Source organism: Crocuta crocuta, unplaced genomic scaffold, assembly GCF_008692635.1.
Source record: "Crocuta crocuta isolate KB4526 unplaced genomic scaffold, BGI_CrCroc_1.0 scaffold72, whole genome shotgun sequence".
Taxonomy (NCBI): Eukaryota; Metazoa; Chordata; class Mammalia; order Carnivora; family Hyaenidae; genus Crocuta; species Crocuta crocuta.
Window position 1 is genome coordinate 1041368 of NW_027529427.1, and position 19756 is coordinate 1061123.

At 43.9% G+C, this 19756-nt stretch overlaps 1 protein-coding gene across 5 annotated transcripts in view; it reads left to right on the forward strand.

The window, feature by feature from the left end:
- MFAP5 (microfibril associated protein 5) overlaps window positions 1–19756 on the forward strand; it is a 49830-nt gene that overhangs the window by 28992 nt on the left and 1082 nt on the right. For 3 of the 5 annotated variants that reach the window (XM_077758963.1, XM_077758962.1, XM_077758964.1), the window contains 9 exons: window positions 7945–8084; window positions 8635–8694; window positions 9993–10028; window positions 13682–13717; window positions 14049–14081; window positions 14505–14540; window positions 16918–16947; window positions 17668–17755; window positions 18350–18423. In XM_077758963.1, the coding sequence (XP_077615089.1) occupies window positions 8637–8694; window positions 9993–10028; window positions 13682–13717; window positions 14049–14081; window positions 14505–14540; window positions 16918–16947; window positions 17668–17755; window positions 18350–18423 (391 nt within the window). In that variant the 5' untranslated portion in view covers window positions 7945–8084; window positions 8635–8636. The remainder of the gene's footprint in view (window positions 1–7944; window positions 8085–8634; window positions 8695–9992; window positions 10029–13681; window positions 13718–14048; window positions 14082–14504; window positions 14541–16917; window positions 16948–17667; window positions 17756–18349; window positions 18424–19756) is intronic. The other 2 variants (XM_077758965.1, XM_077758967.1) reach the window with 2 other exon arrangements.

Genomic DNA, 19756 nt, shown 5'->3' on the forward strand with positions numbered 1-19756 from the left:
CGGTGGGGGCGTGGGGGAGGACACTGTAACTGAGAGTAACAGCTGGGCTGAACTGAACTGGTGATGGAAATAATGGACAGACTGGGTGGATTGGAAAGATCAAGGAAGATCAACAGGATTTTGACTACAAAGGGTGGGTAGGGAGGAGCCAGGATGATGGGAAAAGGAATGAGGGAGTCTGAGCATGACTCACCATATTTCAATTCAGTAGCTGGGCAGTCAGGTGGGATGGTTGTGGGGACCTCGCAGGGAAGAAGATGGCACCATTTTAGACATGATGGTCATAATTCAGCTCACTCAACATTTATTCAAACCTCCTTCTTGCACGCCTTCTTGCATTAGAGGTAGGACACTAAAAGCTACATACCCTAGACTCTTCCGCAGCTGGAGTTTGAATGTTATTCAAGTTCGAGCAACCATGAGCACTGGCCTAAGACCTGTTGATGTCAAAACTGGGTGGAGTGAGGAGAGAGGCAGGGGGTGAGGGTGTGGAGTGTAGCCCCACCTGTGTGATTCTAGAGCCTGAGTGGTGACATGTCAGTTTGGAAGGAGGCCTTCGGATGGCAGGCGGAGCAATGGAGTCTCATGGTAGTCACTCCTAAAAGCTCAGTCTACAGTCTGTTCCCCAGCTTTTTCTCTTGCTGTTTAAATGATTCCATTAAAGCCTGACTGACTCAGGGTGGCTGTGGGACGTCCCAACAGAGATGTAGAGCTCAGGAGACGGAAGTAGATTAGACTCAGGTGTGGATCTGGGAACATAAGCCAAAGGATGGAAAATAAAGATATAGGAGCAAATGTGACTCGTGAGGGATTAAATATAGTAAGACAATGGCCAGGGCAAACACCCCGAAAACTCCCAGTGAACAGAAGAAAAAGAAGTGTAAAACACATTGGATGGAGCAGAGAAAAAGAAAGATGTGGTGTCGTAGATGCCAAGGGAAGAGAATAGCTCAACAGAGCGGACTGGCCAGTTGTGCCTAATGGTAAGAAAACAAAAAAATGAGAGTAACGTTCATCGAGATAATACTGAGCATCAAAGAGGACCTTGGGGGATAGCCTTCTGTGGTGTTGTGAGGACAAGGGAATTACGTTTCCAGGAAAGAGCAAAATACAAATGTTCCCTGCCTGGCACTTAACCTGGGCTGTTGACAAGACTCACTTTAACCTCAGAGATTAGACGTACTAGTGGTAGATTAGATATGGCTACACACTGTTTGCCAATCTTCCCATGAAGAGGTGGAATCTGTTGCTCCTTCCCTAAAACTGGAACTGACCCTGTAGATCTATTTTGACTGACAGAACGTAGGAGAGGGATACGGAGTAATTTCCCAGGCTAACCCTTAAGAGCGCTCCACTTCTTTGTTTCCTGGAATGCTCCGTCTCACACATGCCTGTGCTTTTGAAACCCAAACAAGTCAGGCGTAGACACTACAAGGAAGAGAACTGATGCCCACAACCCATCACAGATTCCTGTGGGCAGCTAGCACCAGATGGCCATTGGACTGAGGCCATTCTGAATCTTCCTGGCCAACACCATGTAAAGCAGACTTACAGCCTGATCAACATACAAACTCAGGGGAAAGAATAAGTTGTTGCTTTCAATCACTAGGTTTTGGCATGGTTTGTTAGACAATACTACTAAAGGAACTGGGGAGAAGGATCTTCACGTGGAAAGCTATGAATGGTCTGTGAAAACCAATCAGTATGCAGTGTTTGAAAGAGCAGCAATGAACTCCTGCCTATCACCATCTTAAGGATGGCTCACAGAGCCTCCTTCCCTCTTATTCCAGAAGAGCTGCAGGGCACCTTGCTGGCTCAGTTGGTAGAGCCTGTGACTCTTGATCTCAGGGTTGTGAATTCAAGCCCCATATTGGGTGTAGAGCCTACGTAAAAGTTACAGTTTCAAAAAAGGTATGGCTGACCCCACGGAACAACCATAAGCACATTCTAATTTCCCTGAGAGGAGAATCAGTTCCAATATTAATGGCCATCCAAACCATCATTTTGTTTTTAGAAATAGATTAACTAGGTCACTAAAGAAGTCTATCCACAATGAAGGAACTTCCATAACTTTCCTTTAAAAATGTAAGCAACGTGGGGCACCTGGGTGGCTCAGTCGGTTAAGCGTCCGACTTTGGCTCAGGTCATGATCTCACGGTTTGTGGGTTCGAGCCCCACGTTGGGTTCTGTGCTGACAGCTAGCTCAGAGCCTGGAACCTGCTTCGGATTCTGTGTCTCCCTCTCTCTCTGACCCTCCCCTGCTCATGCTGTCTCTCTCTCTCTCTCTCCCTCTCTCTCTCTCAGAAATAAATAAAACATAAAATAAAAAAATAAAAATGTAAGCAATGTAATAGCAAAATACTGTCCATGTTATTTCTAGCATATTTCAAATGTCTATAACAGAATGGCGGGAGTATAGAAAGTTCTCCATGTTTGCTAAATGAATAAATACATTTTATTTTTTTAAATAAATTTTTAAACTTTTTAAAAAGTTTTTAAATTTATTTTGAGACAGAGAGAGAGAGATAGAGAGGTGGGGGCAGGGGAAGGGGCGAAGTGAAGGAATCCCAAACAGACTCTGCACTACCTGCAGGACATGGGGCTGGATGGTTTATGAACCATGAGATCATGACCGGAGCCAAAATTGAGAATCAGACACTGAACCGACTGAGCCACCCAGGTGCCCCTTAAGATTTTATTTTTAAGTAATTTCCCTACCCAGCATGGGGCTCAAACCCACAACCCTGAGATCAAGAGTCAAGTGCGCTACTGACTAAGCCAGCCACCTCCAATTGTTTAATTTGTTTTTTATGGTCTACATTTCAAGTAAATTATAGTACTAATTTATGCAAGTTAGTAGTGAATATTAAAGGATAATTCTGTGGTTTCCACATGAGTTCTCTCTCTTGCATCCTGTTTCTCCCTTTTTTCCTTCTTACTGTGTCTCTCCCTTCTCTTCTGTCCCCATACTTTCTTATAAATATGTTAATTTCAAAAGAAGTATAATCACACTTTTTAGCACATCACCTAGCATATGGTAAATGTTCCATAAACATAAGCCATTACTACTAACTAGTACATAATAATAGCTAATGCAGGGGTGCCTGCGTGGCTCAGTTGGTTAGTCTCAGTCAGTGTCCAACTTCAGGTCATGATCTTGTGGTTTGTGAGTTCAGCCCTGTGTTGGGCTCTGTGCTAACAGCTTGGAACCTGGACCCTGCTTCACATTCAGTCTCTGTCTCTCTCTGCCCCTCCCTGCTCAGGCTCTGTCTCTCTCTTTCTCAGAAATAAACATTTTAAAAAATATTGAAAAACTAGCGAATGCATACTAATAGCTAATTTAGTCTTTCATATAACCGTATCATCATTATAATACATTATTATATACATTTAGAAATATACAAATGTTATATTTATATATTAGATAAAATAGTTGTGTATTGTAGTACAGGACGTATTAGTTATTTGTTTAGTAGCTTAAAACAGCAAACATTTATTTTCCCAAAGCTTATGTTGGTGAGGAATACAAGAAGAGCTCAGTTGCATACCTCTGGCTCAGGGTCTCACAAGGCCATAGTCAAGGTGTTGGCTGGAGCTGCCATGTTCTCAAGGTCCAATTGAGGGAAGTTCTACTTCCAAGTCCATTTCTATGGCTCTTACAGTTCGGAGGTTGCTAACTGTTGGCTAGAGCCATCCCTTCTTTCACAAGAGCATCTCTATAGAGTAGCTCACAGCATGGCGGCTGGCTTTGTTCAGAGCAAGTAAGAGAGCAAGAGATCAAAAGGAAGCACTAATGCTAGAAGCCAGGGTCTTAGTAATCTCATCTGGAAGATACCAGAGAGCCTTTGCTGCATTCTACTTGCTACTGGTCCCTACAGCCAGCCCACACTCAAGGGGGTAAAAAAGAATAGGAGGTGGAAATCATCACTCAGGCCATCATATAGGATGCCTAGCACACATTATCCATTATCATATATCATGTATATCATATAAATCTACCAAACTTAATTGTATTAGCTATTAATTACATACATTGAACTTTCCTGGTTTTCTGCCCATATTTGCATAGTCCTGACTTTCAACTTTTTATTTTTTAATGTTTATTTATTTGAGAGGGGGGATGGGGGAAGGAGCAGAAAGAGAGAGAGGGTGAGAGAAGTCCAAGCAGGCTCCATAGAGCAGATCCCAACATGGGGCTCAGATGTGATTATAACTTGAGCCAAAATCAAGAGTCAGATGCTTAACTGACTGAGCCACCCAGGTGCCCCTGTTTTGTTTGTTTTCTGACGGGTAGAATGGGAAGAAGGAGATTTCCTGCCCACTAATGAATTTCTCATATTTGTCTTCTTTTGTTCCTCTATAGCCACTTCTAACAGTTAGTTACATTTTTGCTGTTGTTGTGGGTTTCAGGAACCTTAACAGACTCCTGAACCTGGATCAAGCATTTTACGTCATTTCACATTTTCATGGTCACGAGCGTGTGGGTGTACAATTCAAGAAATAAGTCAGGCAGAGAAGGACAAATATCATATGTTTGCACGTATAGGAGGNACGGAGCCACCCAGGTGCCCCCAAATTTTGACTTCTTACATGCTAATCTCTCTATCAGCCAGAGATGAGTAAGACTTCACCTCTGCAATCAAGGAACTCCCGGTCTAATTGAAAATACAGACATGCAAAAGAAAGAATAGAGCTGGTGACATGATTATAGAAGTAAATAAAAATGTAGCTCAGTAGAGAGAATGAGAAGCTCTTCGGAAGGAAGGGGTACCTGGCTGGCTCAGTCTGTAGAGCATCCAACTCTTCATCTCAGGGTCAGGAGTTAAAGCCCCACGTTGGATGCAGAGCTTACTTAAAAAAAAAAAAAAATTATTCAGAAGCAGAGGAAACCAGAAAAGGTTTCTGGGAAGAGGCAGAATCTAACCTGGGCTTTGATGTATACATGAGCATTTATTTACTGGAATTGGGAGGGGATAGTTCAGAAAGAAAGGAACAGAAAGTGCAGAGACATGAAGAATTACAGCAAGTATGGGTTATTAAGAAGCGGGAAGTTGTCTGAGGACGCAGGTTTGCCAGCTTCTAACTCATGTACTGAATCCATCTTTTAAGTTGGGCTGTTACTAGGTTATTGCTTCATTCCTCCGCACATACTGCTCTCTGCCTCCTTTTTTCTCCCTCCCCACCTCGCATAACCCTCCTCTCTTCTCGCTTTCCTTTTATGGGATTTCATTNTTTTTTTTTTTTTTTTGCATTTTTGCCCTGGATTTAATTTAGTTGGATTGGACCGTAGTAATAACTTTTCTGTACATTTGCCCAGAGGCCTTCAGCTAATGGGTGTATTCTTTACAGGCCAATAAACAGATGAATAGAACCAGCGCGCCATTTCGCCTGTCTGCCTCCCTTCTCTTTCTTTGTACTTTCCCCATCAGCCATTGACTGCAGAGCCTTTCTGAAAACTAAAATTTTCCTATGTGACTCAAAAGATTAGCTAGCCTGCATTCAGTGGCTTCTGCACCTGCCAGTCCATTCCATGGAGGACTTTCCCGTTGGCTGGAGAATGTGCTCTCAGTCCACAGATCGGCCTGGGCTGGATGGGAGTGGGGAGTCCCTCCCCTGAGGCAGTGGGAACCTCAGAAAATCAGAGGCTCCCGGCTCAGGGTTGGGGGTGGGGGCAGTTGCTCATTTCTGACCACGGGTGCTGCTTGTAGTTCCCTGTAATTCGATGATAAACTGAGAGTGTAATAGAACAGAGGCTGACCAAAAATCACCTTGGGGAAAGAGAAATCGGAGGTTCTCCCAACCTGGGCTCTGAAAACAAACGGGGAATGATGCTGGAAGGACAGGGCCACCAGAGCTGCAAAACAGTCGTGTTCTTGGAAGCTGTTAAGCACGGTGCACATAGATGGCGGCTCCTTCTCTCACACCATTGCTCCCGAGCTCCCTCTCCTTTCCTTCTAAGCTGCTGCTCCCTGCCTGTCTTCTCCCTCTGCCTTGCTCTGGACATTCTGTTCCATTTTCACTGCCCTAACTTCGGACTCCCTCCTACGACCGACTGACCCCAGGAGAGCACCCCCTCCCGCTGCCTGGGGAGGCTCTTCTCTGCCATGGTCTCTAGCTGGGCCAGCACATTGAGGTCATTGCTCTCCCTGCCAAATGACTGGCCTGAGTTCAGTTTGTCCATCTGTCTGAGCTTCATGGAAAACATGATTGTTGCTCTAAGCTCTCTATTATTGGTCCTGCCTTAGCTCTGCTTTGCATCTGCTTTTTTTGTTTTGATCCCCACCCCCACTTCCCTGCCTTTTCTTTCCCCCACCCGGCTCTCACCGGACCAGAATCACATCTGTTTTCCAGCCTCTGCATTCTCACTGCACAGTAGATGGGTGAAGAGCAAGTTCTCGGCGAGGCAGGTCAGGAAGAGCTGGGGTTTATACTCAGATTTGTTATAGACACTGACCAGAACCCATGTATCTCAGAGATGGGACTCCTCCATCCTTTGGAGGGGCCAAAGGTGTCATTTCCTTATTTCTGATTAGGTCCATTGCTCTCCCTTCCTCCCAAATAACGAATTTCCTTCCTTCCTCCTTCCCTCCTATGCTCTCTCCTCTCTCCCTCCTCTTTCTTACTTTTTCCTTTTCTAGTCTGTACTCTAGTAACACAATCTGCTTTCTGTCTACCTATACTCTCCTCTAATTTAGCTCCTTTGCTCTCTCTATATATTGTTTATCTCCTGATGACCTAAAGGATACCTTGAAACTTGGACACTTTAAAATGCATACAAGGTCAATGATTCCTCAGATTTGAGTTTCTGAAACTCAAATTTGTTCCCTCCAAAGTGGAGATATTTTTTTTTTTACCAGTCTAACCACTAGGTTTCTATAAATAAGAGCAAATAACAGACTTTTTTTATATATAATTTATTTTTGAGAGAGAGGCAGAGAGTGAGAGGGGCAGAGATGGAAAGAGAATTCCAAGCAGGCTCCACACCATCCGCGCAGAGCCCAACCTGGGGCTTGAACTCACAAACTGTGAGAGCATGACCTTAGCTGAAACAAAAGTCAGACGCTCAACTGACTGAGCCACCCAGGCACCCCAAAGACAAAGTCTTTAAAGCTCCTGGATCAGAGAAGGGTATCTATATATTACATGAAGTGGTGAAAAGTACTGTTGGAAAATAAGGCCAGCAGAATGAACTTGGCTCCCAATTTCCTTTGGGCTCTGACAGCATTTTGTCCATAAGATTCCAGAAACCAAGATACTCAGCATAAGCTTAAACAAAGACAAAAGACAAAAGAAGGCTACCATGTCCTCTCACAGAGCTCCCTTACATTTCAAAAGGATTCAGAGAGTAGTGTGTTGTTCAACGTTTCCTAACCCTGAAACAGCCAACCCTCCCCTTGGACCAAACCTTATGCAGTATCTATCTGTTTGAATATGGAATAAATAGAATTGGGGGGGGGGGCGCAGGAGTGGAAGCACATTTTTGAATCCATGTGTCAAGAAAGAGGCAAAGAAAAAGAGAAATACAGGGATATAAAGTAATTTGTCAGTGTTGAAGTGATGAATGGCAAAAAAGGGGAGAGGGGAGGGTGGAAGAATAATTCAAACATGGAAGATGGCCAGAGAAGGGGCAGACTGTGCAAGGACGGGCTGGAGCTATTTAGGTAAGAAGAAACCTAAGGAAAAGTAGTTGGGGTAGAGGCTGGGGCCTGGGGCCAGACTGCAAGAGAGAAAAGAAGCTCATGGAAGAAAGGCACAGGAGCAGGGGCCAGGCCTCCTAGGGAATGGCATATCACTCACTGGTGTGGTCATAACCTTTGGAATGAGGGTGTGAGTGACTGCAAATCCCCAGCCCCCTTCTCAGTCCAGCCCCATCATGCTCCTCTAGCCTGTCTCTCTCTCTCTCTCTCTCTCTCCCCCTCGCTCTCCCTCATCTCATTGTTTCAGAGTAGGCCAAATTTGAAGTCCTTCCCAGGGAGTGGCCCTGTTCATCTTATTCTCCGGCCAAAGTAGGAATAGCGCGAGAAGGAGAGAGACACACTCAGCAGCCAAAGGACTCGGTGGAAAGAGCGGAGGAAAAGTACACAGTGAGTTGTTTGATCGTATGAAACCCTAAACAGACAGAGGGAGCGTGTGTGTGTGTGTGTGTGTGTGTGTGTGTGTGTGTGTGTTTGCTTGTTGAAACTGAAAGGCTGGAGGGGGCCATGGGAAATGCCACTGACTTAGAATTGAGTGAATATCCCAATTATCCATGGGACTCAAGAGGAGACACCAACCTAAGCAGATGATCTGAAAAAGCCACAGGTATCAAAAAGGAAGATTAGCCACGGGGGGAGGGTGAACGAGGCCACAGAGGAGGGGCAAACATAGATCAGTGAGAACATAAAGTTTCCTCTGACTTGGCAGAAAAAAGTAATGAGAATTAGAATAATGGTGAGTGATCAAAGAATAGAATTTGAAGGAGAAATAAATGTTGGATGAGAGAAAAGAGAGACGGGGCTTGAGTCACATGGGGGAGTCAGGAAAAACCCTGGGAAGACAAAGAGACAGGGGCCCTGCAGGTACCCTTGCCTGAAGCCAAAATGCTGATGTGTCCTTGAACTTGACAACCTCTACTCTCCCGACACCCTTGTTAAGATATGCTGCTCTTGGGACCCAAGGTACTTCTGTGTGTCACTGCGCTCCTCATCCCCTCTGGTGAGTCCCTACCTTTATTCTTTCCTTCCAACAATGCCAGTTCCTCAACTATACGTGTGTGTGGAGGTGGAGGTGAGCGGGCTGGACGGGGGAGGTTGAAGGAACCACGGCAGAGGTGTGCGGCTACTGAGTCCTAGAACAGCCATTAAAGAAAAGAAAAGGGGCGCCAGAGTGGCTCAGTCGGCTGAGGCTGAGCGTCTGACTGGCTCGGGTCATGATCTTGTGGTCTGTGGGTTCTAGCTCTATGTCGGGTTCTGGGCTGACAATGTGGGACCTGCTTGGGATTCTCTCTCTCTCCCTCTCTGTCTCTCCCCCACTTGGGATTCTCTCCCTCTCCGTGTCTCTCTGTCTCTCCCCAACTCATGCTTTTCTCTCTCTCAACAATAGAAAAACTGGCTATGAAAAAATGTTAAAACAAAGAAAAGAATGGATTTGTATCTGAGAAGAAAGGGCTGGGATGAGATCAGAGATGATCTCAGACTTGGGAAGAAGTTTCTTGAGAGTTTCGAACATGAAACACACACACAAATTCGTATTAACCACGAGAGGGTCACACACATAAGTGCACAAGTAAACAAACACCAAAGGAGAAAGAAATAGACACACAAGTGTGTACACAGACACACAGAGATGGCTAATAAGAAACTGGACCAAATTCAATTCATTAAGGGAAACCGTGGGAATATATATGCTCCCACCTAACCAGCATGAGCTCCTGCAGAACACAAGTATATTCACACGCACACAACGAAACATGTGCCAAACTACACAGTCAAGAAAAGTCATTGAGCTGGAAGATTGGCCACGGAAAGTGAATCTTCAGACTTTGAAGAAATCCTACTCTATTTTATTTTCTCATTCTGTCAGGTATAGACTGTGAGAAAATCATTTTTGAGATTGTTCAGTACGATGGCTGTGGGGATAGGACTGGATACACTAGAAAGGCGGCTAGCCCCATCTGCCCAATGGGACCCCATTTATTCCCAGGAACTTATTTTTCTTCTTGAGTGTTTCCATGTCAGCACTAATGGTCTGAATAATTTTGAAGTTTTTAATTTTTGTTTTAAATGGGCTCCACGCCTAATGTGGGGCTTGAATTCACGACCTTGAGATCAAGAGTCACATGCTCTACTGACAGGGCCGGCTAGGTGCCCTTGATTTTGTATTGCACTCTATAGAAATCCAATGCAGAAAAATCAAGTGAATTATTTTCCCATCATTTTCTAGTTCATCTTATAAAAGCTTTATGGGGTGTAGGGCTGGAGTCATTTATCCCTTTTCTCTTTCCTCTGACACAGACTGGACACCACTAGGAGTCAGTGGTCAACGAGGAGGTATGTAAACCCTTGAATCTGGGCTCTTTTTAAAAAATATTTATTTAAGTAATCCATACCCACAATGTGGGGCTCAAACTCACGATCCTGAGATCAAGAGTCACATGGTCTTCTGACTGAGCCAGCCAGGCACCCACCCATCTGCTGGGGTTCTTATCAGTATAATACAGATGAATGGTCCCAGGTAAAGAATCTGTAATATAAGAGAGAGACTCATCGCCAAATTATAGGAAATAGAATCTAACTCATCAGTTTTCAAAATCCTAATATCCTCTCAAAAAACTTATTTTTTTGACAACTGAAATACCTTCCCAAAAACCGCCTCCATGCCTATCTCTCGTTTCTACTCTCATATATATATATATGAGATATATATATCTTATTTATATATATATCTTATTTATATATATATCTTATTTATATATATGTATCTTATTTATATATATATCTTATTTCTCATATATCTCATATATATCTTATTTATATATATATCTTATTTTTCTCAGAAAACACTGCTAACAGAGAGCATTTTCTATCCATGTAACAACGGAGAAGCTAGCATGCAGACAGGATAAGAAGCCATCTCAGTATGCCAGTGAAATTCTGGCGCTGTCCCATTCATGGGACAGAACCCAAGTTTGGTCTTCCAAAGGGCCACTTCCTTCAGCTGGTGAGGGAAACTCCAATTAACATCTCCACTCTGCCTCCAGACATTCAGCATAATTACAGTTTATCTCTAACTGTCTCCAACCCTTGAGAACCCATTAATGGGTCAGCAAGTCAAATTAGCAGATCACAACTGGCATTTTGTAATGAATTAGCATCAACTCAAATAAAAGTGGAGTACTTTGCAGATACATGACAAGAATAAAGCGGTCTCTTACTACTTTTGTTTCAATTTTCTATGTGTACAGTTTCTTCCTGTGCACCCTGGTACAGAGGACAAAAACAGAGAAACATGACCTTTTCCCTTTCACTGCTTTGGGTCCCTCAGTTGCCAAACCTACAACAGGGTTCAGCGTCAGCAAAACAATTCTGACTTCATTTCTCTGGGCTCATTAAGATCCAGTCCTTTTCTAGATGCTTGTGATGCTTTTCACCAGAAATAAAAGACCTGCTAAAAAGACCTACTTAAGGTTTCTTTTCAGAGAACACTCATGAACTCTAAAGAAACATTTGCACACTGTAGCTCATGGATGAGGCGGGTGATCTGAGGCTACACGGACAAACAGCACTCTATCCAGAAATTATGAGGTGACAGCAATGACACACTTTCAAGCCCTCTGCTCTCCCACTGGTTGGCTTCCATCTCTGTGAGTGGCTGGACTGGAATGCAGCAAGAGAGGAAGTGAACTGGCGGGCTGGCACTGTGTCCTGAACACAGTCCAGTCCCCTCATGGTTTTTGCAATGACTCGGGTTAGTGGTGTTTCAAACGTGCTGGGGGATTGGAACAGACTTGGATTTCTTTTACCAAAATATGTTCTGAAATAAGAAAGCTAATGTTCCTGTTATCATGTTAAAGATAAAAATCCCTGGGGCTCTGAGTGGCTCAGTCGGTTAAACGTCCGGCTTCAGCTCAGGTCATGANTCATTGTTCATATGATTGAGTCTCCCACCATCTGGTTCTGTGCTGAGCTGAGTGTGGAACCTGCTTGGGATTCTCTTTCTCTGTCTCTGTCTCTCTCTCTTACCTCTTGCCCCCCCTCCCCTCACCCTCTACTAGGGCTCTTTCTCCCTCTCAAAATAAATTGCTTCAAAATATTTTATTTTTCTTTACCCTCTACCACAACAATCAATAGCTCTGACATGCTTTACAAAAATGTTATTCTCTCCAGATTTAACCTGACATTTAGACACTGAAGTTTAAGGCAAAAAAGTCAAAGGAAACTATGTGAATTTGCTGACCCCTGGTGGGCAAAATGGATTATACAACAAGCCATCTATAATGAAAGATAATTCTAGATGGGATATTTACTAAATATTTGGATGCCAGGGCACCTGAGTGGCTTACTCTATGAAGCATCCAACGCTTGATTTCGTCTCAGGCCATGATCTCACATTCCGTGAGTTCAGGCCCCTGTTGAGCTGTGCTTGGCAGTGCAGAGCCTGCTTGGGAGTCTCTCTCTCTCTCCTTCTTTCTGCCCCTCCCCTGCTCACACACTCTTTCTCTCACACTAAGTAAACATTTAAGAAAAAAAATAACAAAAGCAGTATTAACATCTAAAAAATTTTTTTGATTAAATGGCCAACTTCGGCTCATGCTCTCCCAGTTCAAAGACTTGTGTTCGAGCCCCACATCAGGCCCTGTGCTGACAGCTCAGAGCCTGGACCCTGCTTTGGATTCCGTGTCTCCCTCTCTCTCTGCCCCTCCCCACCCCCACCTCTCTCTCATTAAAATTTTTTAAAAATATTTTTCATTTATTTTTTTAAGCTTATTTATTTTGAGAGAGAGAGAAAATACGAGTAGGGGAGGTGCAGAGGGAGGAGAGAATCCCAAGGAGCAGGCTCCATGCTCAGCCGAGCACAGAGCCAGATACGGGACTCTATCCCACAACCCATCTCAGACCACGACCTGAGCTGAAATCAAGAATCTGAACTTAACCGACTGAGCCAGACAGGTGCCCCTATTTTGCCTTTTAAAGCAGAAACAACTTGTTTTAGATAGCGCTGTTATTTGTAGTTTCAATACAGTTTTCTTAATTTGTCCTAATAGATTCCACCTTAGGACCTGAACCGCTTATTTTTATTTCTCCTCCTGGCTTTACTTTCCCAGTGTTCAACTGCAAGGTACTCTCTGCCACCATTGGTGTTTCCCCTCCCCTCTCTTCACCTCACTTCTCACTGAGCATCAGAAAATCATCAACATCACCTTTTGTGGACACGCTTTATGTAAACATACCAGCAAACTGATCCAATTACCTCAAAATTGTAATGATCATAATCAGTGTCTTTGGTAAAAGACAATTTTTATTTCAAGTAAGTATTGCAAGTAGGTCGTCAACCCCTCGTCCTCACGACAAGCTATATGATCTTGGGTAAATTATTTGTCTGGTGCTCAATTTTCTCATCTGTAAAACCTGATTTAAATAGTGACTGGCACATGGTAAACCCAAATTAACTCTAGGCTTATTATCTGGTAGGACAATAAAATGATGCTACTCTTCCTTCCTATGCTTAATCTAAGTATCCATGAGAAAGGGGGTGCCTGCGGAGGATTATCTGATGGGCATATAGAGTAAAGCACACAAAGGGGAAAGGATATTCTAGCTATGACTGTATGGGGATATTCATGGAAGTGGCCAAGCGTGACATTTGTTTGGATTGTGGGGAAAGGACTTGGGCTGGGAAGCAAATGAAGAAAAACAACCTTGGGATACTCGCTACGTGTTAGCAGTCGTGCTGGACAGTTTCTCTTACTGGGAGTGCAAGGATGGGAGGGGAGGGGGAATGCCCATAAAATGTTCTCTGGGGGCAGCCAGGTGGCTCAGTCAGTTAGCGTCCGACTCTTGATTTTGGCTCAGGTCGTAATCTTGCACATCGTGAGTTGAATCCCCACCTCGGGCTCAGCGCTGACAGCACAGACCCTGCTTGGGATTCTCTCCCTCTCAAAACAAATAAAGTAAAAAGAGTTTTCTGATGTTTGTGTATTCAGATGATGTGACTCCAGAAGCATTCACAGAAGATCCTAGTAAGCGACCCTTTGTATTTCTTTGCTTTCACACTGGGGCTAGAGGGACTGAGGGCGATGTCTGTGCGGAGAGAAACGAAAGTTACAAGAGGTGAGTGGGCACCCTGGGCTCGGGCAGACCCTAGTGTCTGCCTTAGGCACCACGGAGGCTGTGAACCTGCCCAAGCTTTTCTCTCCCGCCTCCGTCTCTGAGAGTCCCTCACATCGGCCCAAGAGGTCACACCCTTTCACTTCGATCCTTCTTGCCTCCTTTTCGATCATCCCTTTACCCTCTTTCCCTTTGCCACTTTTCCTGCCTGCACATTTTATTCCCTGTGCTGTATCTTTGCAGATCTGGTGAACGAGCCCTCTACGGACGAAACAGGTAAGTTGTACTACAGATCTTTTAAAATGGCATGATTCTTGTTAATATTCACAACATTTATTGCAGCATTTGCAATTAAATATAAAATCCGATATTTTTATCCCGGAGAAAGGGACAGAAGGATTGCGGGTGTTTTATTCAGTGACAAGTGGGATAAAAGGAAAAACAGTCCCACTGGTTCTCTGAAAAAGATGAAACAAAGTGGATTCTTAGCTAAAATAAGGCATGTGTACTAATGTCAGTAGGCCACATATTCTCCAAAAAAATGTTCACGATTACCTCAATGAACTCTACTCCCTTGGATATAATACACAAACCCGGCCGTAGCCTTGACTTTGCCCTGATACGTCCATTTTTTCCACTCTGCCTTCCCCCTTGCCAATTCACAGCCCTCCTCACACCTGCTGTTTTGTGCCTTTTCAGTTCTGGCCGATATCGAGCCTTCCACAGATGACCTGGGTGAGTTCAGATCTGGGATCCCAGGGCCACTGGGGCCTTTCTGGGCTTTCCCCAGAGCCCATTACGGAAGGCGGTACAGTTGGTGAAGGTTCCTAAATAGCTACCACTACAGTTTGTGAAAATTCTTCCAACAGTTCAATTTAATTTTTTTAAGGTTTTCTTTCTTTCTGAGAGAGAGACAGCATGAGCAGGGGAGGGTCAGAGAGAGAGGGAGACACAGAATCTGAAACAGGCTCCAGGCTCTGAGCTAGCTGTCCGCATAGAGACTGACACAGGGCTCAAATCCACGAAATGTGAGATCATGACCTGAGCTGAAATCTGATGTTCAACTGACTGAGCCACCCAGGTGCCCCCCAACAATTCAATTTAAATGAGTGACATTTTTGATCCTCTCACAGGCAAGGACTGTACTAGGGGGTCTGACCTACAAAATACCAATGTGAGATCTTTCCCTCAAAGTTTCTAAGACCGGATGGCTAAAGACAAGATAAATATATACACAAATCAATGTTTGGGAAGATAAAAGGAAACTTTCTAGAAGTAATGGTTGAACCGATTCTTGAAAGAATGATTGGAGCCAGCCAGGCAGTCAAAGAGGGGACAGTATGCTCAAAGGTGTGAACACAAAATAGGGCTGGGCGCATTGGAGAAACTGAGTTTGTTTTTTTTTTTTAAAACATTTTTTAAAATGTTTTATTTATTTTTGAGAGAGAGAGACAGCGTGAGCAGGAGAGGGTCAGAGAGAGAGGGAGACACAGTATCCGAAGACAGGCTCCAGGCTCTGGGCTGTCAGCATAGAGACCGACACAGGGTTCACAGTCCACAAACTGTGAGATCATGACTTGAGCTAAAATCTGATGTTCAACTGACTGAGCCACCCAGGTGCCCCGGAGAAACTCAGTTTTTTAAATGATTAGGGTGAAATCTACAAGGAGCAAGGGGTAGGATGTGAGAAAAGGAGACAGACTAGATTATTTTAAAGAAATGGTTACTGAGAACCCTCTCCTGGGTTTATAGGAATATAAACCGGGAAACACAAAGGTGAACAAAACTGATATCCTCCTACAAGATATTTTTTGTCTAATATACAAGATAAACAAATGGCAAACTTTAACTTTATTCGGTTTCACAAAATGCCATAATCATGACGAGCAAAAGGAACTATGGAAAACTCAAAAAGAGTCCTTCGGTATATTCAGTGCTTGGGGTTAGGAAAGGCTTCCAAGCAATTGACTAAGTTGCTTCTTGAAAGACCAGTAGAAGTGAATCAAGTAAACAAGGAAAAACCTTTGGCGTAAGGAAAACACTGTGCACAATGGGTCAGGATGGAAATAAAAACCAATCCGAGAATAGTTTATACAAAGAAAGATTCTGATCAGATTTGTGAATTAGAAACCCCGCCAGAATGCTACTGCAGTAGTCCCAGTAAAAGATGATGGCATGAACTGAGGTAGGGGTAGTGAGAATTAGGTGTGAACTGTTAAGTGAGAGGCTGAGATGATGTCCAGTTTCCGGTTGGGTAGCTGGTGGTACCATTCACTGAGGAACAATCTGAATTGGTAAAAGATAAGACAGCTTAAGATGTACTGGATTTGAAGGACCTTTGAGAAATCCGCAACCTCTTCCCTAAAGTGGCAGGTAGATTTACAGGTCTGGAGCTTAGAAGAGATCTGGGCTAGAAGCAGCACTTTGAGAATTCTCAGCATAGAAGCCTGCAATCGCCAACCAGGGGATAGATTAAGTCCCCCAGCATACTTCCTATAATATCCTGTCTTTAAACAACTCCCCCAATGGCACTGGTACACGTCACTCCCATGGTTAGTATATTCCCTCAAGACTAGTCCCTCCTTACTCCTTGATTTATTAATCATTCTACAAGCTAAGCCCATATTTAACTTGACCAGAGGTCAAGCCATGGCTGAGATTTTTGCTATTCTTGGCTGAATAACACTTTCATCTAAGAACCTATGATGATGTATCTGATTTATAGAGCAGAAATTTTCCTTGATGACCAAGAGCTTCTACGGGATAACAGTCTTTCTTCTCCTTAGCTCCAGGATGAAGCTCTTCCGGGCATATGGCTTCTGTCCATACTAAATTTCCCCCTTGTCAACAACATGAAGCTACTCAGAATGCAATTGAATTTTCAATTCTAGAAGAGAAAGGAGAAAGGCAAAATCAGATTTCCCATCCTAACTTCTAAATCTGTTCAGTTGTGTGGATCAAACAGTCCTCTGTGGGTTTTCTTTTAGAAGATAGCATTATCAACTCATTTTTTTACTTATGGGTGCCCCATATGGGCCCCAAGTGACATGACAGTTACGGAGGTAGTAACTTCTAGAACTGGTAATAACTGAATGAAATTTCTGCCTTCCAGCTCCGGCCAATGATAAAAATACCACAGCAGGTATGATTGCCGTTGGCATATCTTTTTCTTCAGCTTTCTTCTTGGGGATTCCTTACCGCCTTGTTCCTTGAAGGGTACTTGCTATACCTTCTAGTTCACTTCCAATTTTTCTCAGAGAATATTTTTAGTGCCCTTCATTCATGCCCTCCTGTTTTTAAAGAGCTCCTGTCCTCAAGGTCATGGGGCAAAGATGGGACCGCTGTTGGATGATCCCAAAACAGTCCCTTCCTGAGCTACCTTTGGACTTTGTGTGCTAGTTAGTGTGTTGGCAACTGACTGCAAGCCCTCAATATGACCATAGGTGTTGTGGGCAGAGTTGCTTTCTCTAATGTACTTATGATTCTGAGGTTCAGCTAGGATTGAAAACTACCGAAACAGAAACTGACCCATCTAAGAGCTCTTATTCTCTAGAATGGGGTTAGCAGCATTTCATTGCAATTTGATATTTCATATGGCCACCTGGATAACCCTAGAAAGACTTTCCTAGAAGAACTCTCAGAGATTATTTTAACTACTTCTGAGTCCAGGTAGGAAAGCACCTAAATTTTAATTTAGCCCGTTTCCTACTGTTCTGCTTTGGTGAACAGGAAGGGCATTCCCCAACTTACAATGATCCCATGTCAAGACTACTTTGTATTTTCCCCACACCTCCGTACCTTCCTCCATCTCTTTAACCCGTGGTTTATGCCTCTCCCTGTTTTTCGTGTTGGATTTCTTCAGATTGCCGGGATGAAAAATTTGCTTGCACGAGACTCTACTCTGTGCACCGGCCAGTCAAGCAATGCATTCACCAGTTATGTTTCACTAGGTAAGGCATCCCAGAAATCACCTTCCCTGGGAGTGGCTTCATGTCAGTAATGATGCAATGATCACCCACTGCAGAACTTCAGTCTTTAATGGCACAGAAATTGTGAACATGGCCCTCTTAGCTATTCCTGACCATGCCAGATAGGACCTGGAGTCTGTCTGGAGTAAATACCAAAAACAGACGGACTAGTAAGACTAGATGCTAGAAAGCAAGTGAAGTGAAGGCTGGAGAAAGGGTAGTCATGACAGAAATACCAGCACAGCCAGCCTATGACCCCCACAGAGAAAGGCTGAAGCAAAAGATTCAACGCTGAATGTCAAAAATAGTAGAGAGGAGCATTAAGCTTGACTCCAGGTGGAATGTGCATTGTAGCACTAAGAGTAATTAATGCCATTCCATCCCCTTCACTCCTCTGGGAGGGAAAAAAATCAGCCCGAAATACTTAAGGAAATCCAGAGAGGAGAACAGACAGGGGAGAGTGGGAAGTACTGGAGCTGAAGAGGCACCCTCGGCCTCAATGCCACATGCTAGAGTTCTCCCTCCCGATGGTTTTCGGTATCTCTTTCCTCAACCATGTTACTGGGTCTACGACAGCTTGCGACGTATGTACATCATCAACAATGAGATCTGCTCTCGTCTGGTCTGTAAAGAACATGAAGTAATGAAAGGTAAGATGACGTCTAGTTGTTTTGTGGGGAGGGGCAGCGATGAGAGAGGTAAGTGGAGACATGAACCTGATGGATCCAAAGCCTGGCTTTGGAGGAGGGCTTTAGGCCACCCCCTTAACTTCCATCAGTCCCTGCACCACGAAGTTCTGCTAAATAAGCTATCTAAGTAAAGCAGTGGGCTTAATATATATATATATACACAACACTAAGAAAAGTATACCTGGATCTCTTTTCAGCTAGAGTGTAACCCCCAACGTCTCCTATAGATAGAGCTTTCTGAACCTCTAGCTGTTTTGAAGATCCTTCATGGAGTTCTAGGAGAAAAGGCCAAACCAGGGGCACCTGGCTGGCTCAGTCTGGGAATTCGAGCCCCACATTGGGTGTAAAGATTACAAAACATAAATAAATAAAAACTTAAAAAAAAAAAAAAGGAGGGGCACCTGGTTGGCTCAGTCGGTTGGGCGTCCAACTTCGGCTCAGGTCGTGATCTCACGATTAGTGGGTTCGAGCCCCGTGTCGGGCTCTGTGCTGACAGCTAGCTCAAAGCCTGGAGCCTGCTTCAGATTCTGTGTCTCCCTCTCTCTCTGACCCTCCCCTGCTCACGCTGTCTCTCTCTCCCTCTCACAGAAATAAATTTTAAAAAAACATTAAAAAAAATTTTTTTTAAAAAAAGAAGGAAAGGCCAAGTCAGCCATTACAAATAACATAGGCAGCCATGTTCACAAGGGAGAAAACTTCTCTAAAGAAAAAAAAAAGCTCCACTAATTTGGAGACGTTGATGTTTGGACCAGACCTAAATAAAAACGAGACAGGACATTTAGAAGCTGGCTACCTTTGAAACAGTTGATCAATTCCAGGAAATATTTACATGATTTTGTGTAAAAATTCAGAGGTAGAGGAGGGTAGAAAACCTTGACAAAAACAATGAAAAGGGTCCAACGTGCGTGGTTATACCCTGTGCATTGTGGGAATACAGATACTTCTCACCTCCTCCATGGCCAGCCCCAAACGATAAGTGTGGCTGGTGCAGGACCACAGACACATCCCCTTCTGACTCAGCAGCTGTCTTGCACCGAGCTCCTGAGTAAGAGCTGTAGTTAACTTCGCAGAAGGAAACTTGCTAGTTGCCACCATGGGCCTTGTGCAAGCCAGCTGCAAGGGAAGCACCTTAAGATTGAGGATGAGTATCTGGGACTTAGGCACTTTCAAGGGTCTCGGGGGACTGACTAAAGTTAGCCATTTGAACCCAGTACACACTTAAGCATACAGTGAATAATTGAATCTCTCTCTCTTTTTTTTTTTTTTTTTTTTTTTGTTTTTAAAAAGCCCCTTT